Source organism: Triticum dicoccoides, chromosome 5A (assembly GCF_002162155.2).
Source record: "Triticum dicoccoides isolate Atlit2015 ecotype Zavitan chromosome 5A, WEW_v2.0, whole genome shotgun sequence".
In the NCBI taxonomy this organism is placed as follows: domain Eukaryota; kingdom Viridiplantae; phylum Streptophyta; class Magnoliopsida; order Poales; family Poaceae; genus Triticum; species Triticum dicoccoides.
Window position 1 is genome coordinate 400,046,210 of NC_041388.1, and position 22,630 is coordinate 400,068,839.

The 22,630-nt window shown below is 48.5% G+C and overlaps 1 protein-coding gene and 1 long non-coding RNA gene across 3 annotated transcripts; both read right to left on the reverse strand.

The window, feature by feature from the left end:
- Positions 1-6,536: 6,536 nt before the first annotated feature.
- Positions 6,537-11,744, reverse strand: LOC119301813. 2 transcript variants are annotated; one of them, XM_037578790.1, is made up of 8 exons: positions 11,317-11,744; positions 10,802-10,892; positions 10,592-10,702; positions 9,694-10,506; positions 9,010-9,364; positions 8,689-8,770; positions 7,835-8,063; positions 6,537-7,091 (listed from the first exon to the last, which is right to left on the reverse strand). In XM_037578790.1, the coding sequence occupies exons 1-7, from the start codon at positions 11,524-11,526 to the stop codon at positions 7,857-7,859; spliced, it is 1,869 nt and encodes a 622-aa protein (XP_037434687.1). In that variant the 5' UTR covers positions 11,527-11,744; the 3' UTR covers positions 6,537-7,091; positions 7,835-7,856. The 2 variants fall into 2 exon arrangements, with proteins under 2 accessions (XP_037434687.1, XP_037434688.1); XM_037578791.1 differs by lacking the exon at positions 11,317-11,744 and adding an exon at positions 11,125-11,266.
- A 956-nt stretch (positions 11,745-12,700) lies between these two features.
- Positions 12,701-14,814, reverse strand: LOC119301814. Its single transcript, XR_005147193.1, has 2 exons — positions 14,494-14,814; positions 12,701-13,572 (listed from the first exon to the last, which is right to left on the reverse strand). It is a non-coding gene; the product is annotated as an uncharacterized LOC119301814 (long non-coding RNA).
- Between the last annotated feature and the right edge of the window lie 7,816 nt (positions 14,815-22,630).

A 22,630-nucleotide genomic window follows, 5' to 3' on the forward strand; every position in this document is an offset into this window, starting at 1 on the left:
CCGACTGGGTGTACGTGCCCGGCTGCTGGGCATACACCTCCGGCTTTGAGCCATCCACTTGTTCGTTCTCAAAGCCGCCCCATCTCCGTTGTGGATTATCTTCATCATCTCCCTATATGTGTCGTCATATGCTGTCACGCCTGATTGAGACATACCAGCGAATAGCGGGCGGGCACCAAGCTAATCCACGTTCGGCGTCTATGACCGAACAAGCTGCAGCGATGTCGAGTCGGCGAAATGGAGCAGCGCTGCATTGACATTGACGAAATATGACACGCACCGGACGACGAAGGCTAGTGACTGCTACTGCCATCGAGTTGTTTGGCGGCGTAGAAGCAGGGCAGCTAATATTGCTCCGGGCAGGGAGGCGTGTTCATGGATAGCGGCGGCTACATAGTTTAGCGTTCCCGACCCTGCTCGGCCCCTCCACCCATCCACAGCCCTACCCATTGCCCCCGCTACCCTAGCTTGCTGTGTCGCTGAGTTGATTTTCTGGACAGCCATCTTTTTTGGATCCTCCACATCCGCTGGCTCTGACAGCTATTCGTACAGGTCCATGTGGCGGCGAAAAGAGAGAAGCGCGGTAATTTGGGTAGAGGGCGGTGGTGATCGGAGAGGAGAGAGTGGGGAGAGGAGGTTGGTGTGGAATTAGTGCGGACTACTCCAAATGCATGGGTTCTACCTTGGTTTTGGATGGGCCGGGGGTGTCGGAGTCCCCGTGGTGCCCGACTATGATTTTGTGTTCTAAAAATCTACTCACTCCAATGGTAAGTTTTATCGAAATAACACCAAAGAGATAATTGAACATATGCCAACACAAGCAGATATTCAAAAGCACCCCAACCAGCCAAATCCAATGGCATCCAATAGCAAGACAGGGACTTGACAATGTGCTAGATGGCCAGGGCCATCGATGGAAAGAGGTCAGGAATGCAACCTGCTAAATCCAGTGGCATCCAATAGCAAGGTAGGGACTCGAGATTGCACTAGACAACCAGGGCCATCTATTGAAAGAGGTTGGCCATGGCTATTCTGCGGCTACCAAGCCCCCTACAGGTTGACCCAATAATTGGTAAGCGGTTGGAAGGGTCCCTATAAAGCGGTGGAAAACCCCATTATTGCGGCATCAGGCCACCCGGGTACCATAGAATCCAAAGTATTGTGGCGGCGACATAATTGATGCCCTGGCAGCTCTGAGCTCCCTTACCATTACCACAACCACGTCCCATGTCGTGCTCTCAGGAGGTCAGGATCACCAGAAGTAAGACTCGAGGGGGTGGGTGTTGGTATGGTACTTGGATCCTCTAGGTTGTCACAAGTGAAGCAGTCTCCAATGGAGAAGTTGCCTGATGCCACCAACTCTTTCATGACCCAAACTAGAAGTGTCGGCAATGAATACCTAACCTCAGACCCCTACAGCTGACAGAAGAAATACTGGTTAGCGTCATCTCCTCAAGACGACCCCTCCCCCCCCCCTCCTAAGCGAAAAGAAGAAATACGCTAGTGTTCCCATTGACCGAAGACCATTAGCCCGACAAACCTTGCTGCCGACGGTAAGGGTTTTCTGAAAGGAAATTCCATCGTCCTTTGGATCAAAGAAGCCCTAAATGATTTTTTTCTATAGGAATCTTATCTTCCAATTTCTTTATGTTGCTCTCTTTGTTTTGAAGAGGGGAACTAAGCACCCTAGTACTATGCTTGATTAGCAATGTGGTGATGAGTTAGATAAATTTTAAGTAGCTTCAAGTCCCCTTTTACCATCTACTTCTACGTCAACTTTGGTTGCCCCCTGCAAAGTCTTAAAAGTAAAAAAAGTAAAAGAACTATGTGCAATAGCCGACTCGAAACACACTCAAAATTAGGAGACCATTCAATTCTTTAACCACTGTATATGTCAATACATAAATCTCTTGGTTGTTTCTAAAGGCAAATGATTATGGCCGGGCGATCGGCTGAAGTTTGCTCGGTCACACGCGAGGCACATGATCGAGGCCCATCATACATCTCGCAAACATCCCCTGACCCACCTTAGCTTCTTTCTTCCTCTATCTTCTTCCTCCTGGTTTCCTTCTATCTCTCAACCGTGCCCACACGCCCACACTAACCCAGCCGAGCCGTGCCATGGTCGCCATCTCCTCGGCTCCATGGTTTCGTCTCCTTTTTTCTCCCCTGTAGCCTTGATGGAGGGCACATGTCGTGGTCCCCTTTTCTCTCCCCTACAACATCATTTTTTGCTAGAACCGGCCCAAGGAGAAGTTGCAACCACGCACAACCGGCGGTGTTGGGAGTTGTGATCGATGCGCGATACATAGAGGATTTTTTGCTGGATCCGGCGACGGCAGAAGTTACAACCGGTTGGGAAAGATGGTACAACCACAAGCGAGGGATGCTACAACCCGACTTCTGTTTTTTGCTTCAATTGACTACAAATGTTTTGTTGTGAGATTTTTTGCTCCAACCATAGGCAAGGGATGCTACAACCGGCCTTTGTTTTTGATTCAGTTGACTACTGAGTTTTGTTTTGTGGGATTTTTTAGTTGGAAATCGGTGTTTTTATCTCGAACACTGGCTAACTATTTTGCTTCAAAGGATTATTGGAGTTTTGTTGTGTGAGTTTTGTATGCTGGGAACCGGTGTTTCTTTTGCTGGAACTGGTTGTTGTTTGCTTCAACTGTTTGCTGGAGTTTTAGGATGCAAGTCAACGACGGCGGCGAGCGGAGACGGCGACCAGTGGGGGCAGAGCTACAACGAGCTTGTTTTTTTTGTCTCCGATGACCCATGTATAAAATTGCCGGAAGCGGCATCCTGTGGGAGGCGGAGTTAGGGCATCTCCAGCCGCGCCCCAGGAAGGCCTCCCCAGGCGATTTTTTCGCGTCGGCGCCAAAAAAACGGCCTAGTCGCACCCCCAGGAGCCCGATTTTCACCGGCCTGGGCCGAAAACAGCGCCGGCGGACTCAGGCCGAACCCGGCGCGCTGGGGGGCGCCCGGGGGCGCCGGGCCGAACTGTTTGGCGCGCCTCGTCAGCGACACGACGCCTCGTCTTCCCCCAACGGCCTCGGTTCCCGCGGGGAATCAATGCCAAGGCTGCCGTCGGTCAGCCTTGCCATTGATTCCTCATGGGCGGCGCGTCACGGGACGGCGCGCCGACGCCTCCTCTCCCTCGCACGCGTACACACGGGTGCGGCGCGGCTATATAGCCGGTGGCCTGCACTCGCCTGTGCCCACACCAGCCCCGCCCCTCGCCGCCGCCCAGCTCCTCCCTCTCCCTACCTCTCCCGAGCGCCGCCGCCCAGCTCCTCCCTCTATCTCTCTACCTCTCCCGAGCATGTCGCCATGGCGGAACGCTACCCCGGAGACGAGGCGGCGGCCAACGGCTTCGGCCGCCGTTCGCTCCGCGAACAGGAGTTCTGGCTCCTGTTCCAGGCGAACATCCCGGCGCCGCCGGACATGCGCGCCGGGCCGACGGGGTGGAGGCTCAGCGCCGGGGGAGTGCCCGTTGCCCGACGCCGTGGCGAAGCCAAAGTACTTCGCCGAGGAAGTCGAGGTCGTGCGCGCCTCCCTCACCGACGCCCAACTCTCCCTCCCCCAGTACGCCACCGACAACCACGCGGCTTGGGCGGCGTATTTTGAGCGCCGCCAGCAGCAGCGCTTGGCGTCCATCAACGGCGCGCCGGTGGTTGGCGGTCGGCAGAACAGCGAGGGGCGCCACCTGTGGTGGGGCGTCCCCGGCCGCACACTCGAGGGCGTGCTGACGTACCTCGAGGGCGGCAACGACCCGCCGTTGGCGTACCCGGCGAGGGCGGCCGCCCCGGCGCAGCACCGACGCGCCGGGCCATGGGCGCCAAGGAGGTTCGGGTCCTCCTCCTCTTCTTCCTCCTCCCGATCTTCATCGCACTCCTCCGGCTCTCCGTCCCTGCTCGGCGTTAAGGCCGAGCCCGCGGCGGAGACGCCACTCGGCCGGCGCACTCGCAGCGTTGGCATCGTCATCAACGAGGGCGGCCGGCGCGCCTACTCGTCGGCTCCTCCTCCGCGCTTCGTCAAGCCAAAGACGGAGCCGGAGCTCGCGCCGGTGAAGAAGGAGCCGGCCGCGCCGGTGACGACGGAGCTCGACGACGATGACGCGGCCCTGAAATGGGCGCGCAGGGACTCCATAGCGATGGAGAAGGAGCGCCTGAAGAAGGCGAAGGAGCGCCAGCGCGCCGCCCTGCTTCGCTTCGCGGAGCGTCGACGCGGCCGCGACGAAGGCGGAGTCGTCTTCATCTGCGACAGCGACGACGACGACGACGATGCGCCGCCACCAGTCCGCCATGGCGACGCCGGGCAGGGGTCCAGCAGGGGCGCCCGCGTCAAGGAGGAGAAGGCCGACGACGACGACGGCGGTGACTTCAACCAGTTTTTCCTTTAAATAGTTTATGTATATGTGCTATGTAATGAAAATCCACGAACTTCGCCGAAATGTGCCGAAATTTATCGCGTTTGGTTGAAATTTATCGTGTTTGGCCGAATTTTATCGTGTTTAAGCCGAACTCCTTTTATTTTAAAACGTGCCTGGGGCGGCCCTGGGGGCGGCCCTGGAGCCGGCGGCTGGGGACCAACTCGCCCCAGGTCTAATTTTTGCGCCGGCTCACCCCCAGACGGCGATTTTAGGCGCCCCTGGGGGGCCAACGGCTGGAGATGCCCTTAGAACCAGTGTGTGGTGGTGCTACATTAGAAAAAGTTGCAAGAGGGGAGATGGGGACGGTGACTACCGGCAAGCTGTGGGGTAGCGTCGTTGTTTGCGAGCGCGGGCGGCAGGCTGGCGGCTATGCAGTGAGTGCCGCGGGCAAATGCGGTCGGGAAGCGAAGAGATTCGAAGGTCAATGCTTCAAAATGCATGACACGCATGATGAAGGGGATAAAGAAAGGATCTAACAACGGTGAATGTCTTCATTGTGCGGCTCGCGCGGCGGTTTGGCCGAAATTTGACCCGGCCGAAGGGCCTAGCACTGGCCTTTCCTAAAAGACCAAGCCGATTGTCTTTGTGAGGCCTGTAGACCGACATGAGTGTCATAAAATTGCTATGAATGGTTTCTCAAAAATTCCTATGAAAATGATATTCTATAAAAATGTAAAGGAAGTTTTCTGTAGGAGTTTTATCTTTCCTTTTTTGTCTCTAACAAGGGAACCAAGCACTCTAGTCTCTAGAACTATATGCTTGATTAGTAACGTGGTGATGAGTTTGATAAGCTTTAAGTAAGATCAAGCTCTCAGTTCGGAGATAGTTTGGATGATTAGTGCTGGAGTGAAGAAAAAGAATACAAGACGACACCAACATCATCTGTCAGTCCACCACGTGGAGAGGGCACGCACGACAACAAATTGGTTATGTATATGCCAAAGTGTCTTATCCAAGCAAGCAAAGGGCCCACAAGATATTGTAAATTATAGCATCCAAAGTCTAAGAGTGTGGAAAAGGTGTTAGATCGTGTGCGGCGTAACCTTTCAGAATGATCCACTACGCCAACCACCTGGGTACAAAATACTAAGAAAAAGAGCAAAGTGACAATACAAAACCAGTTCGTTTTACGCGGGACGGACGCATGAAGCAACGACCCTAAAAAGGTCAGCCTGTTACAAAATACTCCCTCCATCCTACTCCCTCTGTTTCAAATTACTTGTCGTAGAAATGGATGTATTTAGAACTAAAATACATCTAGATACATCCATACCTGCGACAAGTAATTCAGAACGGAGGAAATAGAATATAAAACGTTTTTGCAAGTTGCTGCCGAGCTCAAATGAGCTCAAAATAAACATAATCCAAATAAATAAATTAATGAAATATTCTAAAATATATATGACAAACTATGGTGCTCTTTTTGATCCATATTAATTGTCGCTGATTTTAGTAACCCTTTGAGTAAATGTGTTTGTGTGCATGACAAATTTCAGCACGGAATGTCTTGTGTGACTATCATTTTGAAGCAATGATTTTTTTACCACAACTTTCACGAATGTCATTTTATGATAATCGTTTGCAAGCACACAAATTATTTATCAAATATTACCAAGAAAAAGTTCAGAGCTTTTCTAACTTTTTTTTTTATTTTACTGCTTATTAGGGAGCATTTGAGCATGTTGTGGACATTTTGGCTTGCATGTTATTCTCATGGTGAAAACCTTGTAAGTTAAGAAAAATCATTCTTGAAAGAACCTCACTCGTAGTCGGTTTTGTTTATTCAAAAAGCATCCAGGTTTATTTAGTTTTATGAGGGGTAAGTATCGGTTTTGTTTGGACGTGCATTATGTTGCCGTAGGGTGAGGGTGCAGGAGAGCAAGTCACTAAAGAACCTCACTCGTAGTCGTAGGACACTTTCTATCTGAACGTCGGCTTTCTATCCGAACGTTGGAAAGCTGCAAAAATGACGGAGTCCACCTTATCCAGTCCACCTTTTCCCCCTCCTGAGGAAGCACCTCCTGTCGAAGATCCCAGCGATCTCGTGACCTCTCACCCACGAGGCGCCGGCACACGAAACATTGAGCGCGAACACAACAAATGGACATGAAAAAAAATGCTTCTCCCGGCTAAAACCACATTTGAAGCAGGCAGCCAGCCTGGTATCGCAACGATTGTACTACCAAGACATGATCCCAACTGGGCTACACCTGAAGCAACCACACCAAAAGCAGAACTCGTACAAGGCCGGCCTGAAGCACAGGCACGCAGCGGCTAGCGGCCTAGCAAGGGCCGAATTGCTCCGTAGGTAGCACCTACATACACTACAGGGCCAACGATAAAGGGGGCCTTTACCATTGTGCTAGCTGCAGGCCTGCTGGGCGTGGCGTCAAGCATGAGAAGAAGCAGGCAGGCAGGCACATGCGATGACGCGGAGGCACCATCGCTCCTTTCCTCGGTGGCGCCATTTTCTCCTGTCCCCTTGGCAGATTGTGCGGAGGTCCATACGATGACGGACAGCGCACGCATGGTCCCTGCTCAAGCCGCGGCAGCAGCATATTCTTCTGAAAATGCGACGGGGTCGGTTGAGGATTGCCTGGATTCTTCACTGACAGAGTGAGTCTCTGAACTTCCCTGCTGAAGGGCCTCCAGATCCCTGAAGATAAAACAACAAGTCCTCATGTCAAGAGCTAAAGCATGCTGTTTGTGGTGCTTGATGTATTTGAACTGCCAAAACATCTTATATTTAGGAACAGAGGATGTAGTAGGGAACAGTTCATGTATCATGTATGGATGATAGTGTAGGTTCTTAGGTCTGAATTGTGATTAGATTAATCACTGCTTATTTATCGACAGTGTAAGGGATTTTGGGCAATTTACAAGTTCAGTACACGTACAGGTTACAATGCTACCTCAACTAGATGTGATTAGCCTATGGAACATGTTGCAGAAACGGGTTAAGCCTATGTAAGTATGTAACATGTTGCACGAAGTTCCAATGCTACAAATGTTGCCTCAACCTGCCTCAAATCATTTCTGAATAATTATGTTCTTAAAGGATCAACACAGTCACAAGTGACAAGCCTATGGAACATGTTACAGGAAGTTCCATAATCCTGGAGATTTGATAGATTATGTATTCATGTGTGAACATAAGAGCCATCGACACGCTAAATTGAGTGACATAATTATGAACTGCAAGCATCACTGCAGCATATAATTAAACATGACTATTTTCAAGGACAATACTGGCAATTTCACGGTTTATATTATTCTGCATGATGCGACAGAAAGAGCGTAGTATAGATGCTACTGGCTTTATTAAAAATGGGCATCTAAATCACTAGAAAATATTCATCAACAGAGATCCTGTACTGCAGGCATCAGTATGCAACTTACTCAGTAGTGGGATTGCATGATACTAGAAAGCATGGCAAGTGAAACAGCCACTCAGAGATCTGATCTGGCCATTCTTTGTAACGTGTGATGTCTTTTTGGCCTTCCTGCAAAGGTGTTCGTCTTGGCTTGCTGTTGCTGCATCACGCATCCCTTGTGCTTTTCTTTGAGCAGACCTGAGGGTGTTCAAAATTCTGTCCAGGGAAAATGATCGTTTCTTCTCGAGTTTCATCTGAGATAATGAAAGTATGGATACAATAGAAGGTCAACTAGACGGCAATAGAGAAAAACAAAACAATGAACCATCTTACAGTAAATAATGCAAGCATCACGCCCAATTTGAGCACATAAAGATATAAAATATACTCTTAACCAGTGACATGAGACAACAGTTACAAGTAGACATGCTACAGTTCATACTGGTCCCAGTTTTTTTCTTCTAAAAGGAGCTAGGCCAAAAAATATACTTGGGCGGCTGGAGATGTATGTTTTGATATGGTTCCTGCAAACAAATATAGCTGGAAAAAGACTGTCTGACAAAGAATGGCTGAAAGTAAGAGCCCCCAAGAATATGACTGATGTCCTGTCTAATGGATTGGATGCTTGCACTAAGCAGTTGTTCTTTTGGAAAATGTTCTCACATGCTTATTTCGGTGGAGGAAGAGGATGCCAATCCTAAGACTAGTCAGATTTTATCTTATTCTGTAGCTAGACTTGCTTAGTTCACTATTTGGATCCTTTGGCTCGTTGCTACTATAATATTTATGGATGAGTAAAATATTTCAGTAGGGCAGTAGGGCTCTTACTGCTTAAATAAAAAAACAGTTAGAAATTATGAAATAGTCTGAAGCACATACCACTAGCTTCTGAATTGCAGCCTCGGCTTTCGCTTTTTGAAGATTCTCCCAAGCAGTAAGTTTTGCTTCTTCTCTCTCAACCCTTTTAACAATGGTAGAGTGATCAGCATTTCATGATTTCATCGAATAAATTTACTTTGCAGAGTTTTAGCAACGGTAAAAAATTGGATATTTGCACAACATACCAGATAAGCAGGTCACGTTATATATTTTCACTTTTTCAGAAGTTAAGCTTCAAGTATTACTGTATGAAAGTGGTTTAAAATAGCAGAGGTATGCCTGAACAAAAAGCAGCATTTATCGTAAGCACTGGTCCCTTACTTTAATGTGCATTTTGTTTCTGTTGATTCCCAGGAAGAAGATTTAGAGTCCACCGTCTTTTTGTTCCACTCTAACATATTTGTAGAATTCTTGTTAGAGGCTTGTGTTACATGTTTCTTGGACCATCTGGTAAGACTCACGCGCTCATCCATCTGCACATCCCTGATCTCAAGATCAGAGAAACAGCTCTCCCTCTCTTTGGCTTGTTGCATTGAGAATGAACGAACAAATGAAGGCCTTGCGCTGGGCGAAGAAGACCTACTTAGATCTGGACTAGTTTGAGTTGCGGTATCCTTCCTTGAAATTATAGGGGTGGCAATGGGGGCTGAATCTTCTACGAACTCAGCCTCTTCGCCTGATATGAAACCAAACAAACAAGCGTCAGCTGAAGATTTACTTAATTCTCATTAGGTACAGTAAAAGCATAAGATCAACTTCTGGTGATATTCAGCTTGCAAGTGCTATGATAAAATCAGTTACCAAGTTACCAAGATACCAAATGCCCAAAACTAGTGTTTATAATGCAACTCATGAGGAGCTTCACAATTTAACAGTGCTTTAGCAACCAGAGAGACAACCGCAAACCCCAAACAGAGGGTTGCCCTCTACATGTTTATACTTTGTAGACCCATAATTCAATACTAAGCAATAGGCTAAAAATGATGGGTAGAAATTTCTTAATACCTTGTACAGATTCTTGGGTGCTGGGCAATGATGCAGATGACTCAATTGCAGTATCTAGTCGTCGGCGCACCATGGTAGATTGCATAGCAGGAGACCCGATATGTGCTAGAGAAGACCCGCCAACTATGCCAATACCGAACTCATCACCAGCTGTTCCACTTGTGTACCTCCCAACATTACTTTTCGCCCCACCATAGTGTTCAGGTATCAGTACTCCAGCCAAGAAAGGTGAGTTTGCTGCTAAATGCCCAACTCTCCCACTGTCAAACAAAGAGACAGATGAAGATACAGATGAATACTGTCCACCAAGTCTTCCAGGAGGCCCAAGAGGACCACTTTTAGCCTTCGGCCGTCGAGCATGGGGCAATGTGGCGGTCTTCTCACGCGCATCGCCGGCGTTTGATTTGGGACTGAAGATCCACCTCTCCGCATCCTCCCATTTTGAGGGCAGTGTCCTCCTACTGTTGAGAGGAAATGCCATGCTGCTGCCTGGGTACCTCCTAGTATTATTACCTTTGGAAGGAAGAGGCACTCTCTCCGAGCTCCACCCCTTCTGGTACCCCAAGGCCGACGGCCGGTGCCGCCGCGGATAGCTCGGCGTGCCGGGACTAGGGAACACGCCGGAGCTGATCTGCGACGACACAAGTCCCTTGCTCGCAAACCCGGCGCCTCCGACCACAAAGCCCGGAGAAAACGGAGTCCCGCTGTTGAACCCGGCGCTGCCGAAGTCGAGCGAGGCCGGCCGCTGCTTCAGCCCCTTCCTACCGTGCAGGTAAACAGCCTCTGTCCGGCACCGTCGCTGGCTCTGGCATTCTGTCGAACAGCACACAAGCATACAAGATTGGAAAACCTCACACCACCTAGTACTACGTTGCAGACCTGGAAATCTCGTACGTACCTCGGATGGCAGTGGCGCCGCCCGCCGGGCTCTTGGCCGGTTCCTGCCACTCTCCCTTCGCCCCGCACTGCGCCTCCTCGTCGTCGTGCGGCTCCGTGAACGCTGCGGAGGCTTCAGGGAGCGCAAACTCTCTTAATAGGGCTGTAAAGTGGAGCTCCAGCAAGAACGCTGGTAAGAATACAAGCCGTGAGCTGTGAGCTGGGTGCTCACCACTGGCACTGGAGGATGAAGTGGCGGCCAGCCCGTCTGTCTCCAGATCTGTGTCCATGTCGCCATCCGCGCGCACGAATCCGGCCAAAGGCTGCAGCCAACCATCAAGCACCGATTAAAAAGTTAATCTTGCAAAGCTGGAAACCGGAGAGAATCCCAGGGTGGGTGGTGCCCCCCCTCCGCTCCTTTTTCGCTTGCTAGCGAGGGCGATGCTGCAAGAATCAAGATGGCGATGATGGTGCCTATCCTCAACCCTCGGGCCCTCCGGCTTTGTCGTTAGATCGCTAGATTCACTCGCTAATCATGTCATTCCTGGGTCTTACCCTCCACTTTCCGGAAAGGCTCATGTGGTGTGTGGTCACCTGCGACAGGCCATGGTGCTCTCTGGCTAGATCTGCATGGCGCCACGCCCATGCCATTGCCACAGCTCGCAATGCTGAGAGACTCTAGGTGCGAATATTAATCGAGGCCAAGGAACGCAGCAATGGGTGGTGGAGGAGAGGGGCGAGACCAACCGAGTCGCAGCCGAAGGAGCCGCTGCCGCTGCTCCCGCCGCGGCCGCCCGTGGAGCTCGTCGAGTAGCCGTCGTCCGCCCCCGCTCTTCCCCACCGACGCCGCCCCCTCCGCCGCCGCATTGCCCTCTCCGATGCCGACGCCGAGGCAGCCTCCTCCTGCTCCCCCATTACGCCCCGGACCTCCAGCTCGCAATCACCGGCGCCCCGCATTTTGTCTCAAAAACAAGAAAGCGAGAATCCCACCTGCCGTCTGCCGCCTGCCGCCTGCCTCGTCAGTGAGTCTGCTGTGCTCTCCCCCTCAACCGGCGGTGGCCATTAAAAGTGGCGGGTATGGAGGAGTGAGAAGTCCTGGCATTTTAATAGACGTGTCAGGCGGTGAAGCCGAGCGGATTGGGACGTGGGTGTACGTCCGGCATCTCGAGGCCGCGAGGCGAGGCAACGTGAGCCGAGGCGAGCTCCAAGAACGTGCGCGGCGCTGAAATCAACGGACAGTTTACCCCGATCGGCGCCCCCGTCCATGTCGGTGTCGCACTTGTTGTTTCTTCTGCCCCGCGGCGCAGGGAACCCCCTCACCAACTCCACCCACCGCACCTCCCGTGCCGTCGCCACCCGTCTCCGTACTCGGTTCACGTCGGTTTATTACTGCAGCATAGTTGTCTCGTGACGACGGTCGGTTGCCGTGAAACAATGGCAATGGCATGCAACGGACGGCGTCCTGGTCGAGGAGTGAAAGCCCAGGCGTGAAACAATGCAGGAGCGGGGTCCCGGCTGGCCCCGCGCCGCGGTGGCCGCAGCTGGAGCGACGGCGACCTCTCTGCTTGCAAGCGCGCAGTTTCAGCGCATCCGGCTAACCATGGAGCATGTGGATCTACTGCGGTGGAACGACGGTGGTTCAGGTTCAGGTTGCATGGGGCCGCCGGATGGGAGCGCCGGCAGGTGGAGCACGGTAGCAGTGTGCCAGCGGCTGTGGCCACGTGCCGTGCTACTGCCGTGTCGCCACGGTTCGCCGAACATGGCACAGAGCTTGGGGTGTAGGATGTGCGTCGTTCGGTGGCAGGAACGTTCCTACTGTGCACCAAAGCTCACCCCGTCACATGCTATGCTGCCAGGGTCCGGCCAAACAAATCGTATTTAGCGAATCTTTTCTCCATAAATGGACTAAACATGAAATCCGTGCAGAGTTTTGAGCGATGATGGCGACCAATCATGTGGAAGGTCGTTCGGTGGTCAACTGGAAGGCGTTTTTCTGCCCGGAAAATATCGGAGATCTTGGTCTGTTTCTTTTATTAAACTCATGTCTAGGTTAGAGCATCTATGGCTGGACTTGGCAAATTCAGTCTCACATATGTCCGCCGTATATCTTAAATCCAGACTCTTAAATTCATGCACGTCGATCATACATCCCATTCACATGTAAATAACAAATGTTTGGTAGCGAATATAAAATAGTGTTTACATAAAATTTATTTTAAATGCACAACTCAAACATCAGCTCTTTGATTTTCATTGTGGGTCCAGATATGCTCCACAAGATCATTCAGAAGTTGCACGTGCACCTGATGATCTCGAAGATTCTGATGCATTTGCAGAAAGTTCAGGAGCTAAGTTGCACCTTGATCTTCCGAGATTTTAACGTGTTCTCCTGGTGCTTCGAAATCATTGGTTTGGGCTACACCATCACCCCCATCCTCGATAATCATATTGTGCAAAATAATACAACATGTTACGAGCTGCCACAAAGTTTCCGATTCCTACACCATTGCACCGCCACGAACAATTCCTCAACGAGCTTGAAGCACACCAAATACCTTCTCCACATCCTTCCTAGCCGCTTCCTGCATTGTTGCAAAGTGGCTTTGTTTATTTCCATGCGGTTCAGATATGGTCTTCACAAATGTCACCCGCCAAGGATAGATGCCATCAGCAAAATAGTATCTCATGTTGTAGTCTCGACCGTTGATCGACGGTGTAGTTGCGCAGCGGTGATTCCCCATTGCAAAGCCTCCTCAACACCGGAGATCGTTGAAGCACGTTGATGTCATTATGAGAACCCGACATTCCAAAGAATGCATACCAAATTCATAAGCCATGTAATGTCATCGCTTCTAGTATGATGGTGGCCTCTTTGGTGTGACCTTCATACATTCCCCACAAACTTTTGGGGGTAGTTTTTTCATTGCCAATGCATGCAATCAATTGATCCGAGCATTCCTGGAAACTCCCTGGCCTCTCCAATAGCCAACAACTTCTCGTGTCCTATCAAAGACTAGCATCTTCAAGCAGCTCCAAGCATCTCGCAGCATGTAGAAGAGTAAAGAATAGCAATTTATATTTAACAAACGTGTTGTAACATTAATGCCCAGAGATACTTCCTCGACTCCCTACGAGAAAGCAATCCCGCACGGGGGCGACAGAGGCCGCCGACAGGGAGGCGTGGCCATGGCGCGACCAGCGGAGGGCGCCGGCCGCGGCGAGGACGTCGACCAGCGAGCAGTGGGGGTGGGGCTTTAGCCGGGCGGCGGCAGCGGGGGAGCAGCAAGCGACGCGGCTGCGAGGCAAGACAGACGGTGGGCGAGGCCATGCAGCGGCAGGACGCGGCAAGCGCGGCGCGGGGGGCGGTTGGCGCATCGGGGTGATAGGGGGCGCGGGCAGGTGAGAGAGCGCAGGAGCCAGCGCGGCGCTGGCGAGTGCAGGCAGGCAACACGTGGTGGCGGTAGCAGCAAGAGCAGCGGGAGGCGAGCAGCAGGGAGGCTGCGCGCGCGGCGGCAGCACCAAACGCGGCGGAGGGGCTCGGCCTCGCCGGAATTTTCGCCCCGGGTCCCGGATGGGAGTGGGGCTGGTCGCGTTCGAATGCCCTCGGCGTGGCGAGGCGAATGGTGGTCTTGGATATTGTGGCGGTGGTATACAGTGGCGCCGACGATGAGGTCTTGCGTCGGCCGAAGGTTGAGCTCGACGAGCTCGAGCATTTGGCTTCGGATTCGTTGTTTCGAGGGGTTCATGCGCTGCTTGGGATACGAAGAAGCGCGACAGTGGCTTTGGTTCGACCCGGGGTGGACGAGATCGACCACCACGAGATCGCTGGCGGAAGCAGAGCCACGGCAGAGCAATTTAATGGTGGTCACATGATCTAGCTACGGATCGAGAGCAGCAACAAGGGGTTTGCGTTGAGATGCTCACCGCGGAGCTCAAGATGGCTGAGGTCTAGGAGCAACAGAGGTTGATGGAGCCGTGATAGCGCCTGGTGGCCGGAGGTGGAGAAGACAACGGCGACGACGCGCTGCAGGGGCCCCGGGCTCATTCCGGTTGGCGTAGGCGATGTAACGGCCAGTGGTGGAGCTCTATGACATGCCTGCGAGGTGAGGGCTGGCCGGTGGCCGCGGCAGTGTGAGGTAGCCGGCGGCGATGGAGCTCAGTCGACGGGGATCTGGGGCGAGAGGGAGAGAGGCTGGTAGGGAGGATGGAGTGGGAGCGGTAGGTGGGGGAGGGGAGACCGAGGCGTCGGAGGGGCGCCCTTATCCCCTCGACGCCGATGGCGCGCCCGATGAATAGAAGGAGAAGGCGGCCCGGGGGGTTAGGTGGGCTGGCAAGGCCACGCAGGTGGGCCAGTCCCTGTTGGGCCAAGGCCCGGGGGGCAGGGGAAGCTTTTCTCTTTTTCTTTGCCTTTTCTAACTTTGTTTATGTTTTGCATTTTCTTTAAGTACCAAATGAGTTTTGTTTTGAACAAAACTTGGCACATAAATCTAACACAATACCTTGAGATGGAATAAAAGGTTCAGGGTCAAAAGGAGTTGTCTAACCATTTTTTCGAATTTGAAAAGGCCAATTTAAATGTTGTTGGACCACTAAATAAATTTCTAGGGGCACTTTGGGAATCCAAAAGAGGTTGGTTCCAACATGAAAATTACTCAGTGATTATTGCAACATCATGAACATTTTAGTTCTGACATTTGAAAACTTTTAAAGTTTGAGTTGATTTTGAATTTGAACAGGGTTTGAAACAACACGAGTTTATCAATAGTAAATGTGGTGATGTGGCGTCATTAGCAGGGAATTACTGTAACTTAATTATCCGGGCGTCACAATTCCTCTCCGCTACAAGAAATCTCATCCCAAGATTTAAGGGGTGGAGTAAGTGGGAAAGACTCAGGAAGGGCGGAGCTCAACACAAGATAGGTACCTGGGGACTATCCCAATGAACATGGCAGAGGCATCCCTAGAGTTGAAATTCAAGAAAGTCATCGAGAGCAAGGTAAGGAGGTTCAATAAGAAGCTTCAACTGGGTAGGCAATCGCTCGTTGCCTGAAACAGAGGGTGAAAGGGTTCAAAGTGATGGGAATAAGTATTGTGTCTGATACCAGAATAGATCACTAGGAAGGTGGCTCGTGATTTACTTGCGAAACCAAGCACGAGGGACAATTTTGGAAAATAGGGATGTACAGGAGAGTCAGGTTTCGATCCTGTGGAACTGTGGGTTATGGGCCCACCATGTGGGTTAAAAGCAGGAAGGCCCTAACATTTTGCACGGTCATGATAGCAAAGCGGGTCAGAGGATAGCATGTCAATTACGTTGGCAACAACGTTGGTACCAAGGGCGAGGGATGAAGAGAACCATTTTCCTGCTCGTTAAGATGAGGCGGACCAATAGGCAAAGTTCTCGTCCATCGGTGGCTACCGGAATGTCATCAACAATAGTAACAAGGTCTTACTGATAGATTTTGTACACCGAGGTGTTTACACAAGCAGGTAATTATCACTGCTCGTATATGTTAGGTTACAAGAAAGGTTAATAAAAACAATGGAAAGGAAAGTGTAGACTCGAATCAGTTATCGGTGTCCTTGAGTGTCTAACAACTTAGAACCCATGGAAAATTTGGATCAACGAGAATAATAGTTGATGAAAAACTCATAAGAAGTTCTGTAGTTCCATGATATTCTCGAGATTCCAGAGGGTAATACTCGAGGGTAGAGAAGAACAGAGGTTGGACATGTGAAGTGATCTGCAGAAGACAAGTACTTTGACTTGTCCGAGAAATGGGATCAAAGTAGAACTATATGGTCGGAACCACGGTGGCAAAGGACCAAACATAGATACAATATGAACTTATCACAAGGGGATTATTATTATAGCAAGAAGCTTCCATGATAAGTTCCACATCGGGTCCATGGGCATGATCACAAAAGTTCAAGGTTGACTCCCACTTCATCAATGCATAACTTCCATTTACTTCTCGTCTTCGATGAAGTTGTAGTGTCAAACTTCACAAGTAAATAACTCAAGCTCAGAGTAGAGCATGATTGAGGATGCAGAAAATACAATTTACCAAAGGCATTATGTATCCGAGGAAAAGCTCACAAGGTTACTGTATATGAAGGACGTTGTCGGATAGAACCCCACAAAGGATCTGGTGGTTCACAAGGGATCTGATGTGAGCATCGGTACTCAACCAGAAGAAGAAAGAATGCAAGGATATCAGATTATAGAAACAACTAACTAATTCTAAGATCGAATGCAAAGGGATTATGATTTCCAAAACGGGGGATCAGAAGCAGTGGCTCTGATCAAAGACAATTAAGTAGAATAGACATAGATTAACAATCAATCAAGGTTTGATTTGTCAAACACCAGCTCATGTATGGGGTGACGTCTGAGCCGAAAGGAATAATTCTAATTAGGACTGATGATCGCGAGCATTCACAAACAAATTGAATCAAATGCTCGAAATTATGATGACAAAGGATGCTATAATGAGTATTGCTAGACATATGGAGTAACCATAATGCAAGCAAATAAGTATTTGCAAATCAATAGTTGGAGAGGATTATCGGAAGATCGGATAATACTTCAAAGTATCTTGTGAATCACTTGATCAACTAGGAATGAACAAATCCTCGAAAAGTCTGAGGAATTATTCATAGGGGTATTCATGCAGCAAAGAACTGCAGGGCAGTAAGCATAAAGGATTCTCGGAACATTAGAGAGTATTTCAAGACATCTTGTAATAACAAGAACAACTGGGGATGAAGGTGTTGGGGAACGTAGTAATTTCAAAAAATTTCCTACGCACACGCAAGATCATGGTGATGCATAGCAACAAGAGGGGAGAGTGTTGTCTACGTACCCACACAGACCGACTGCGGAAGCGTTGACGCAACATATAGGAAGTAGTCGTACGTCTTCCCGATCCGACCGATCCAAGCACCGTTACTCCGGTACCTCCGAGTTCTTAGCACACGTACAGCTCGATGACGATCCCCGGGCTTCGATCCAGCAAAGCATCGGGGAGGAGTTCCGTCAGCACGACGGCGTGGTGACGATCTTGATGTTCTACCGTCGCAGGGCTTCGCCTAAGCACTGCTACAATATAATCGAGGTGGAATATGGTGGCAGGGGGCACCGCACACGGCTAAGGAACGATCTCAATGATCAACTTGTGTGTCTAGAGGTGCCCCTGCCTCCGTATATAAAGGAGCCAAGGGGGAGGGGGCCGCCGGCCAGGAGGAGGGCGTAGGAGGAGTCCTACTCCTACCAGGAGTAGGACTCCCCCCCCCCAATCCTAGTTGGACTAGGATTCCCCGAGGGGGAAAGAGAGAGAGGGGGGCCGGCCACCTCTCCTAGTCCTAATAGGACTAGGGGAGGGGGGAGGCGCGCGGCCACCTTGGGCTGTCCCTTTCTCCTTTCCACTAAAGCCCTTAAGGCCCATATGGCTCCCGGGGGGTTCCGGTAACCTCCCAGTACTCCGGTAAAATCCCGATTTCACCTGGAACACTTCCGATGTCCAAATATAGGCTTCCAATATATCAATCTTTATGTCTCGACCATTTCGAGACTCCTCGTCATGTCCCCGATCTCATCCGGGACTCCAAACTCCTTCGGTACATCAAAACTCATAAACTCATAATATAACAGTCATCGAAACCTTAAGCGTGCGGACCCTACGGTTCGAGAACAATGTAGACATGACCGGGACACGTCTCCGGTCAATAACCAATAGCGGGACCTGGATGCCCATATTGGCTCCTACATATTCTACGATGATCTTTATCGGTCAGACCGCATAACAACATACGTTGTTCCCTTTGTCATCGGTATGTTACTTGCCCGAGATTCGATCGTCGGTATCCAATACCTAGTTCAATCTCGTTACCGGCAAGTCTCTTTACTCGTTCCGTAATACATCATCCCGCAACTAACTCATTAGTTGCAATGCTTGCAAGGCTTAAGTGATGTGCATTACCGAGAGGGCCCAGAGATACCTCTCCGACAATCAGAGTGACAAATCCTAATCTCGAAATACACCAACCCAACATGTACCTTTGGAGACACCTGTAGAGCACCTTTATAATCACCCAGTTACGTTGTGACGTTTGGTAGCACACAAAGTGTTCCTCCGGCAAACGGGAGTTGCATAATCTCATAGTCATAGGAACATGCATAAGTCATGAAGAAAGCAATAGCAACATACTAAATGATCGGGTGCTAAGCTAATGGAATGGGTCATGTCAATCAGATCATTCACCTAATGATGTGATCCCGTTAATCAAATAACAACTCTTTGTCCATGGTTAGGAAACATAACCATCTTTGATTAACGAGCTAGTCAAGTAGAGGCATACTAGTGACACTCTGTTTGTCTATGTATTCACACATGTTTTATGTTTCCGGTTAATACAATTCTAGCATGAATAATAAACATTTATCATGAAATAAGGAAATAAATAATAACTTTATTATTGCCTCTAGGGCATATTTCCTTCAGTCTCCCACTTGCACTAGAGTCAATAATCTAGATCACATCACCATGTGATTAACATCGATAGTTCACATCATCATGTGATTAACACCCATAGTTCACATCGCCATGTGACCAACATCCAAAGGGTTTACTAGATTCAGTAATCTAGTTCACATCACTATGTGATTAACACCCAAGGAGTACTAAGGTGTGATCATGTTTTGCTTGTGAGAGAATCTTAGTCAACGGGTCTGCCACATTCAGATCCGCATGTATTTTGCAAATTTCTATGTCAACAATGCTCTGCATGGAGCTACTCTAGCTAATTGCTCCCACTTTCAATATGTATCTAGACCGAGACTTAGAGTCATCTAGATTAGTGTCAAAACTTGCATCGGCGTAACCCTTTACGACGAACCTTTTTTTTCACTTCCATAATCGAGAAACATATCCTTATTCCACTAAGGATAATTTTGACCGCTGTCTAGTGATCTACTCCTAGATCACTATCGTACTCCCTTGCCAAACTCAGTGGTAGGGTATACAATAGATCTGGTATACAACATGGCATACTTTATAGAACCTATGACTGAGGCATAGGGAATGACTTTCATTCTCTTTCTATCTTCTGCCGTGGTCGGGCTTTGAGTCTTACTCAACTTCACACCTTGTAACACAGGCAAGAAACCTTTTCTTTGACTGTTCCATTTTGAACTACTTCAAAATCTTGTCAAGGTATGTACTCATTGAAAACACTTATCAAGTGTCTTGATCTATCTCTATAGATCTTGATACTCAATGTGTAAGCAGCTTCACTGAGGTCTTTCTTTGAAAAACTCCTTTCAAACACTCCTTTATGCTTTACAGAATAATTCTACATTATTTCCGATCAACAATATGTCATTCACATATACTTATCAGAAATGCTGTAGTGCTCCCACTCACTTTCTTGCAAATACAGGCTTCACCGCAAGTCTGTATAAAACTATATGCTTTGATCAACTTATCAAAGCGTATATTCCAACTCCGAGATTCTTGCACCAGTCCATAGATGGATCGCTGGAGCTTGCATATTTAGTTAACACCTTTAGGATCGACAAAACCTTCTAGTTGCATCGTATACAACTCTTCTTTAGTAAATCCATTAAGGAATGCAGTTTTGTTTATCCATTTGCTAGATTTCATAAAATGCGGCAATTGCTAACATGATTCGGACAGACTTAAGCATAGATACGAGTGAGAAAATCTCATCGTAGTCAACACCTTGAACTTGTCGAAAACCTTTTGCGACAATTCTAGCTTTGTAGATAGTAACACTACTATCAGCGTCCGTCTTCCTCTTGAAGATCCATTTATTTTCTATGGCTTGCCGATCATCGGGCAAGTCAACCAAAGTCCATACTTTGTTCTCATACATGGATCCCATCTCAGATTTCATGGCTTGAAGCCACTTTGCGGAATCTGGGCTCACCATCGCTTCTTCATAGTTCGTAGGTTCATCATGATCTAGTAGCATGACTTCCAGAATAGGATTACCGTACCACTCTGGTGCGGATCTCGCTCTGGTCGATCTACGAGGTTCAGTAGTATCTTGACCTGAAGTTTCATGATTAACATCATTATCTTCCTCACTAATTGGTATAGATGTCGCAGAAACAGTTTTCTGTGATGTACTATTTTCCAATAAGGGAGCAGGTACAGTTACCTCGTCAAGTTCTACTTTCCTCCCACTCACTTCTTTCGAGAGAAACTCCTTCTCTAGAAAGGATCCATTCTTAGCAACGAATGTCTTGCCTTCGGATCTGTGATAGAAGGTGTACCCAACAGTCTCCTTTGGGTATCCTATGAAGACACATTTCTCCGATTTGGGTTCGAGCTTGTAAGGTTGAAGCTTTTTCACATAAGCATCGCAACCCCAAACTTTAAGAAACGACAACTTTGGTTTCTTGCCAAACCATAGTTCATAAGGCGTCGTCTCAACGGATTTTGATGGTGCCCTATTTAACGTGAATGCGGCCGTCTCTAAAGCATAACCCCAAAACGATAGCGGTAAATCAGTAAGAGACATCATAGATCGCACCATATCTAGTAAAGTACGATTACGACGTTCGGACACACCATTACGCTGTGGTGTTCCGGGTGTCGTGAGTTGCGAAACTATTCCACAATTTTTCAAATGTACACCAAACTCGTAACTCAAATATTCTCCTCCACGATCAGATCGTAGAAACTTTATTTTCTTGTTACGATGATTTTCTACTTCACTCTGAAATTCTTTGAACTTTTCAAATGTTTCAGACTTATGTTTCATCAAGTAGATATACCCATATCTGCTCAAATCATCTGTGAAGTTTAGAAAATAACGATACTTGCCATGAGCCTTAACACTCATCGGACCGCATACATCAGTATGTATTATTTCCAATAAGTCAGTTGCTCGCTCCGGAGAACGGAGTCTTAGTCATCTTGCCCATGAGGCATGGTTCGCAAGCATCAAGTGATTCATAATCAAGTGATTCCAAAATCCCATCAGCATGGAGTTTCTTCATGCGCTTTACACCAATATGACCTAGACGACAGTGCTACAAATAAGTTGCACTATCATTATTAACTTCGCATCTTTTGGTTTCAATATTATGAATATGTGTCTCACTACGATCAAGATCCAATGAACTTGTTTCATTGGGTGTATGACCATCGAAGGTTTTATTCATGTAAACAGAACAACCATTATTCTCTGACTTCAATGAATAACCGTATTGCAATAAACATGATCAAATCATATTCATGCTCAACGCAAAAACCAAATAACACTTATTTAGGTTCAACACTAATCCCAAAAGTATAGGGGAGTGTGCGATGATGATCGTATCAATCTTGGAACCACTTCCAACACACATCGTCACTTCACCCTTAACTAGTCTCTGTTTATTCTACAACTCCCGTTTTGAGTTACTAATCTTAGCAACTGAACTAGTATCAAATACTGAGGGGTTGCTATAAACACTAGTAAAGTACACATCAATAACATGTATATCAAATATACTTATGTTCACTTTGCCATCCTTCTTATCTGCCAATCACTTGGGGTAGTTCCGCTTCCAGTGACCAGTCCCTTTGCAGTAGAAACACTTAGTCTCAGGCTTAGGACCAGACTTGGGCTTCTTCACTTGAGCAGCAACTTGCTTGCCGTTCTTCTTGAAGTTCCCCTTCTTCCCTTTGCCCTTTTATTGAAACTAGTGGTCTTGTCTACCATCAACACTTGATGCTCTTTCTTGATTTCTACCTTCGTCGATTTCAACATCACGAAGAGCTTGGGAATCACTTTAGTCATCCCTTGCATATTATAGTTCATCACGAAGTTCTACTAACTTGGTGATGGTGACCAGAGAATTCTGTCAATCACTATTTTATCTGGAAGATTAACTCCCACTTGATTCAAGCGATTGTAGTACCCAGACAATCTGAGCACATGCTCACTAGTTGAGCGACTCTCCTCCATCTTTTAGCTATAGAACTTGTTGTAGACTTCATATCTCTCAACTCGGGTATTTGCTTGAAATATTAACTTCAATTCCTGG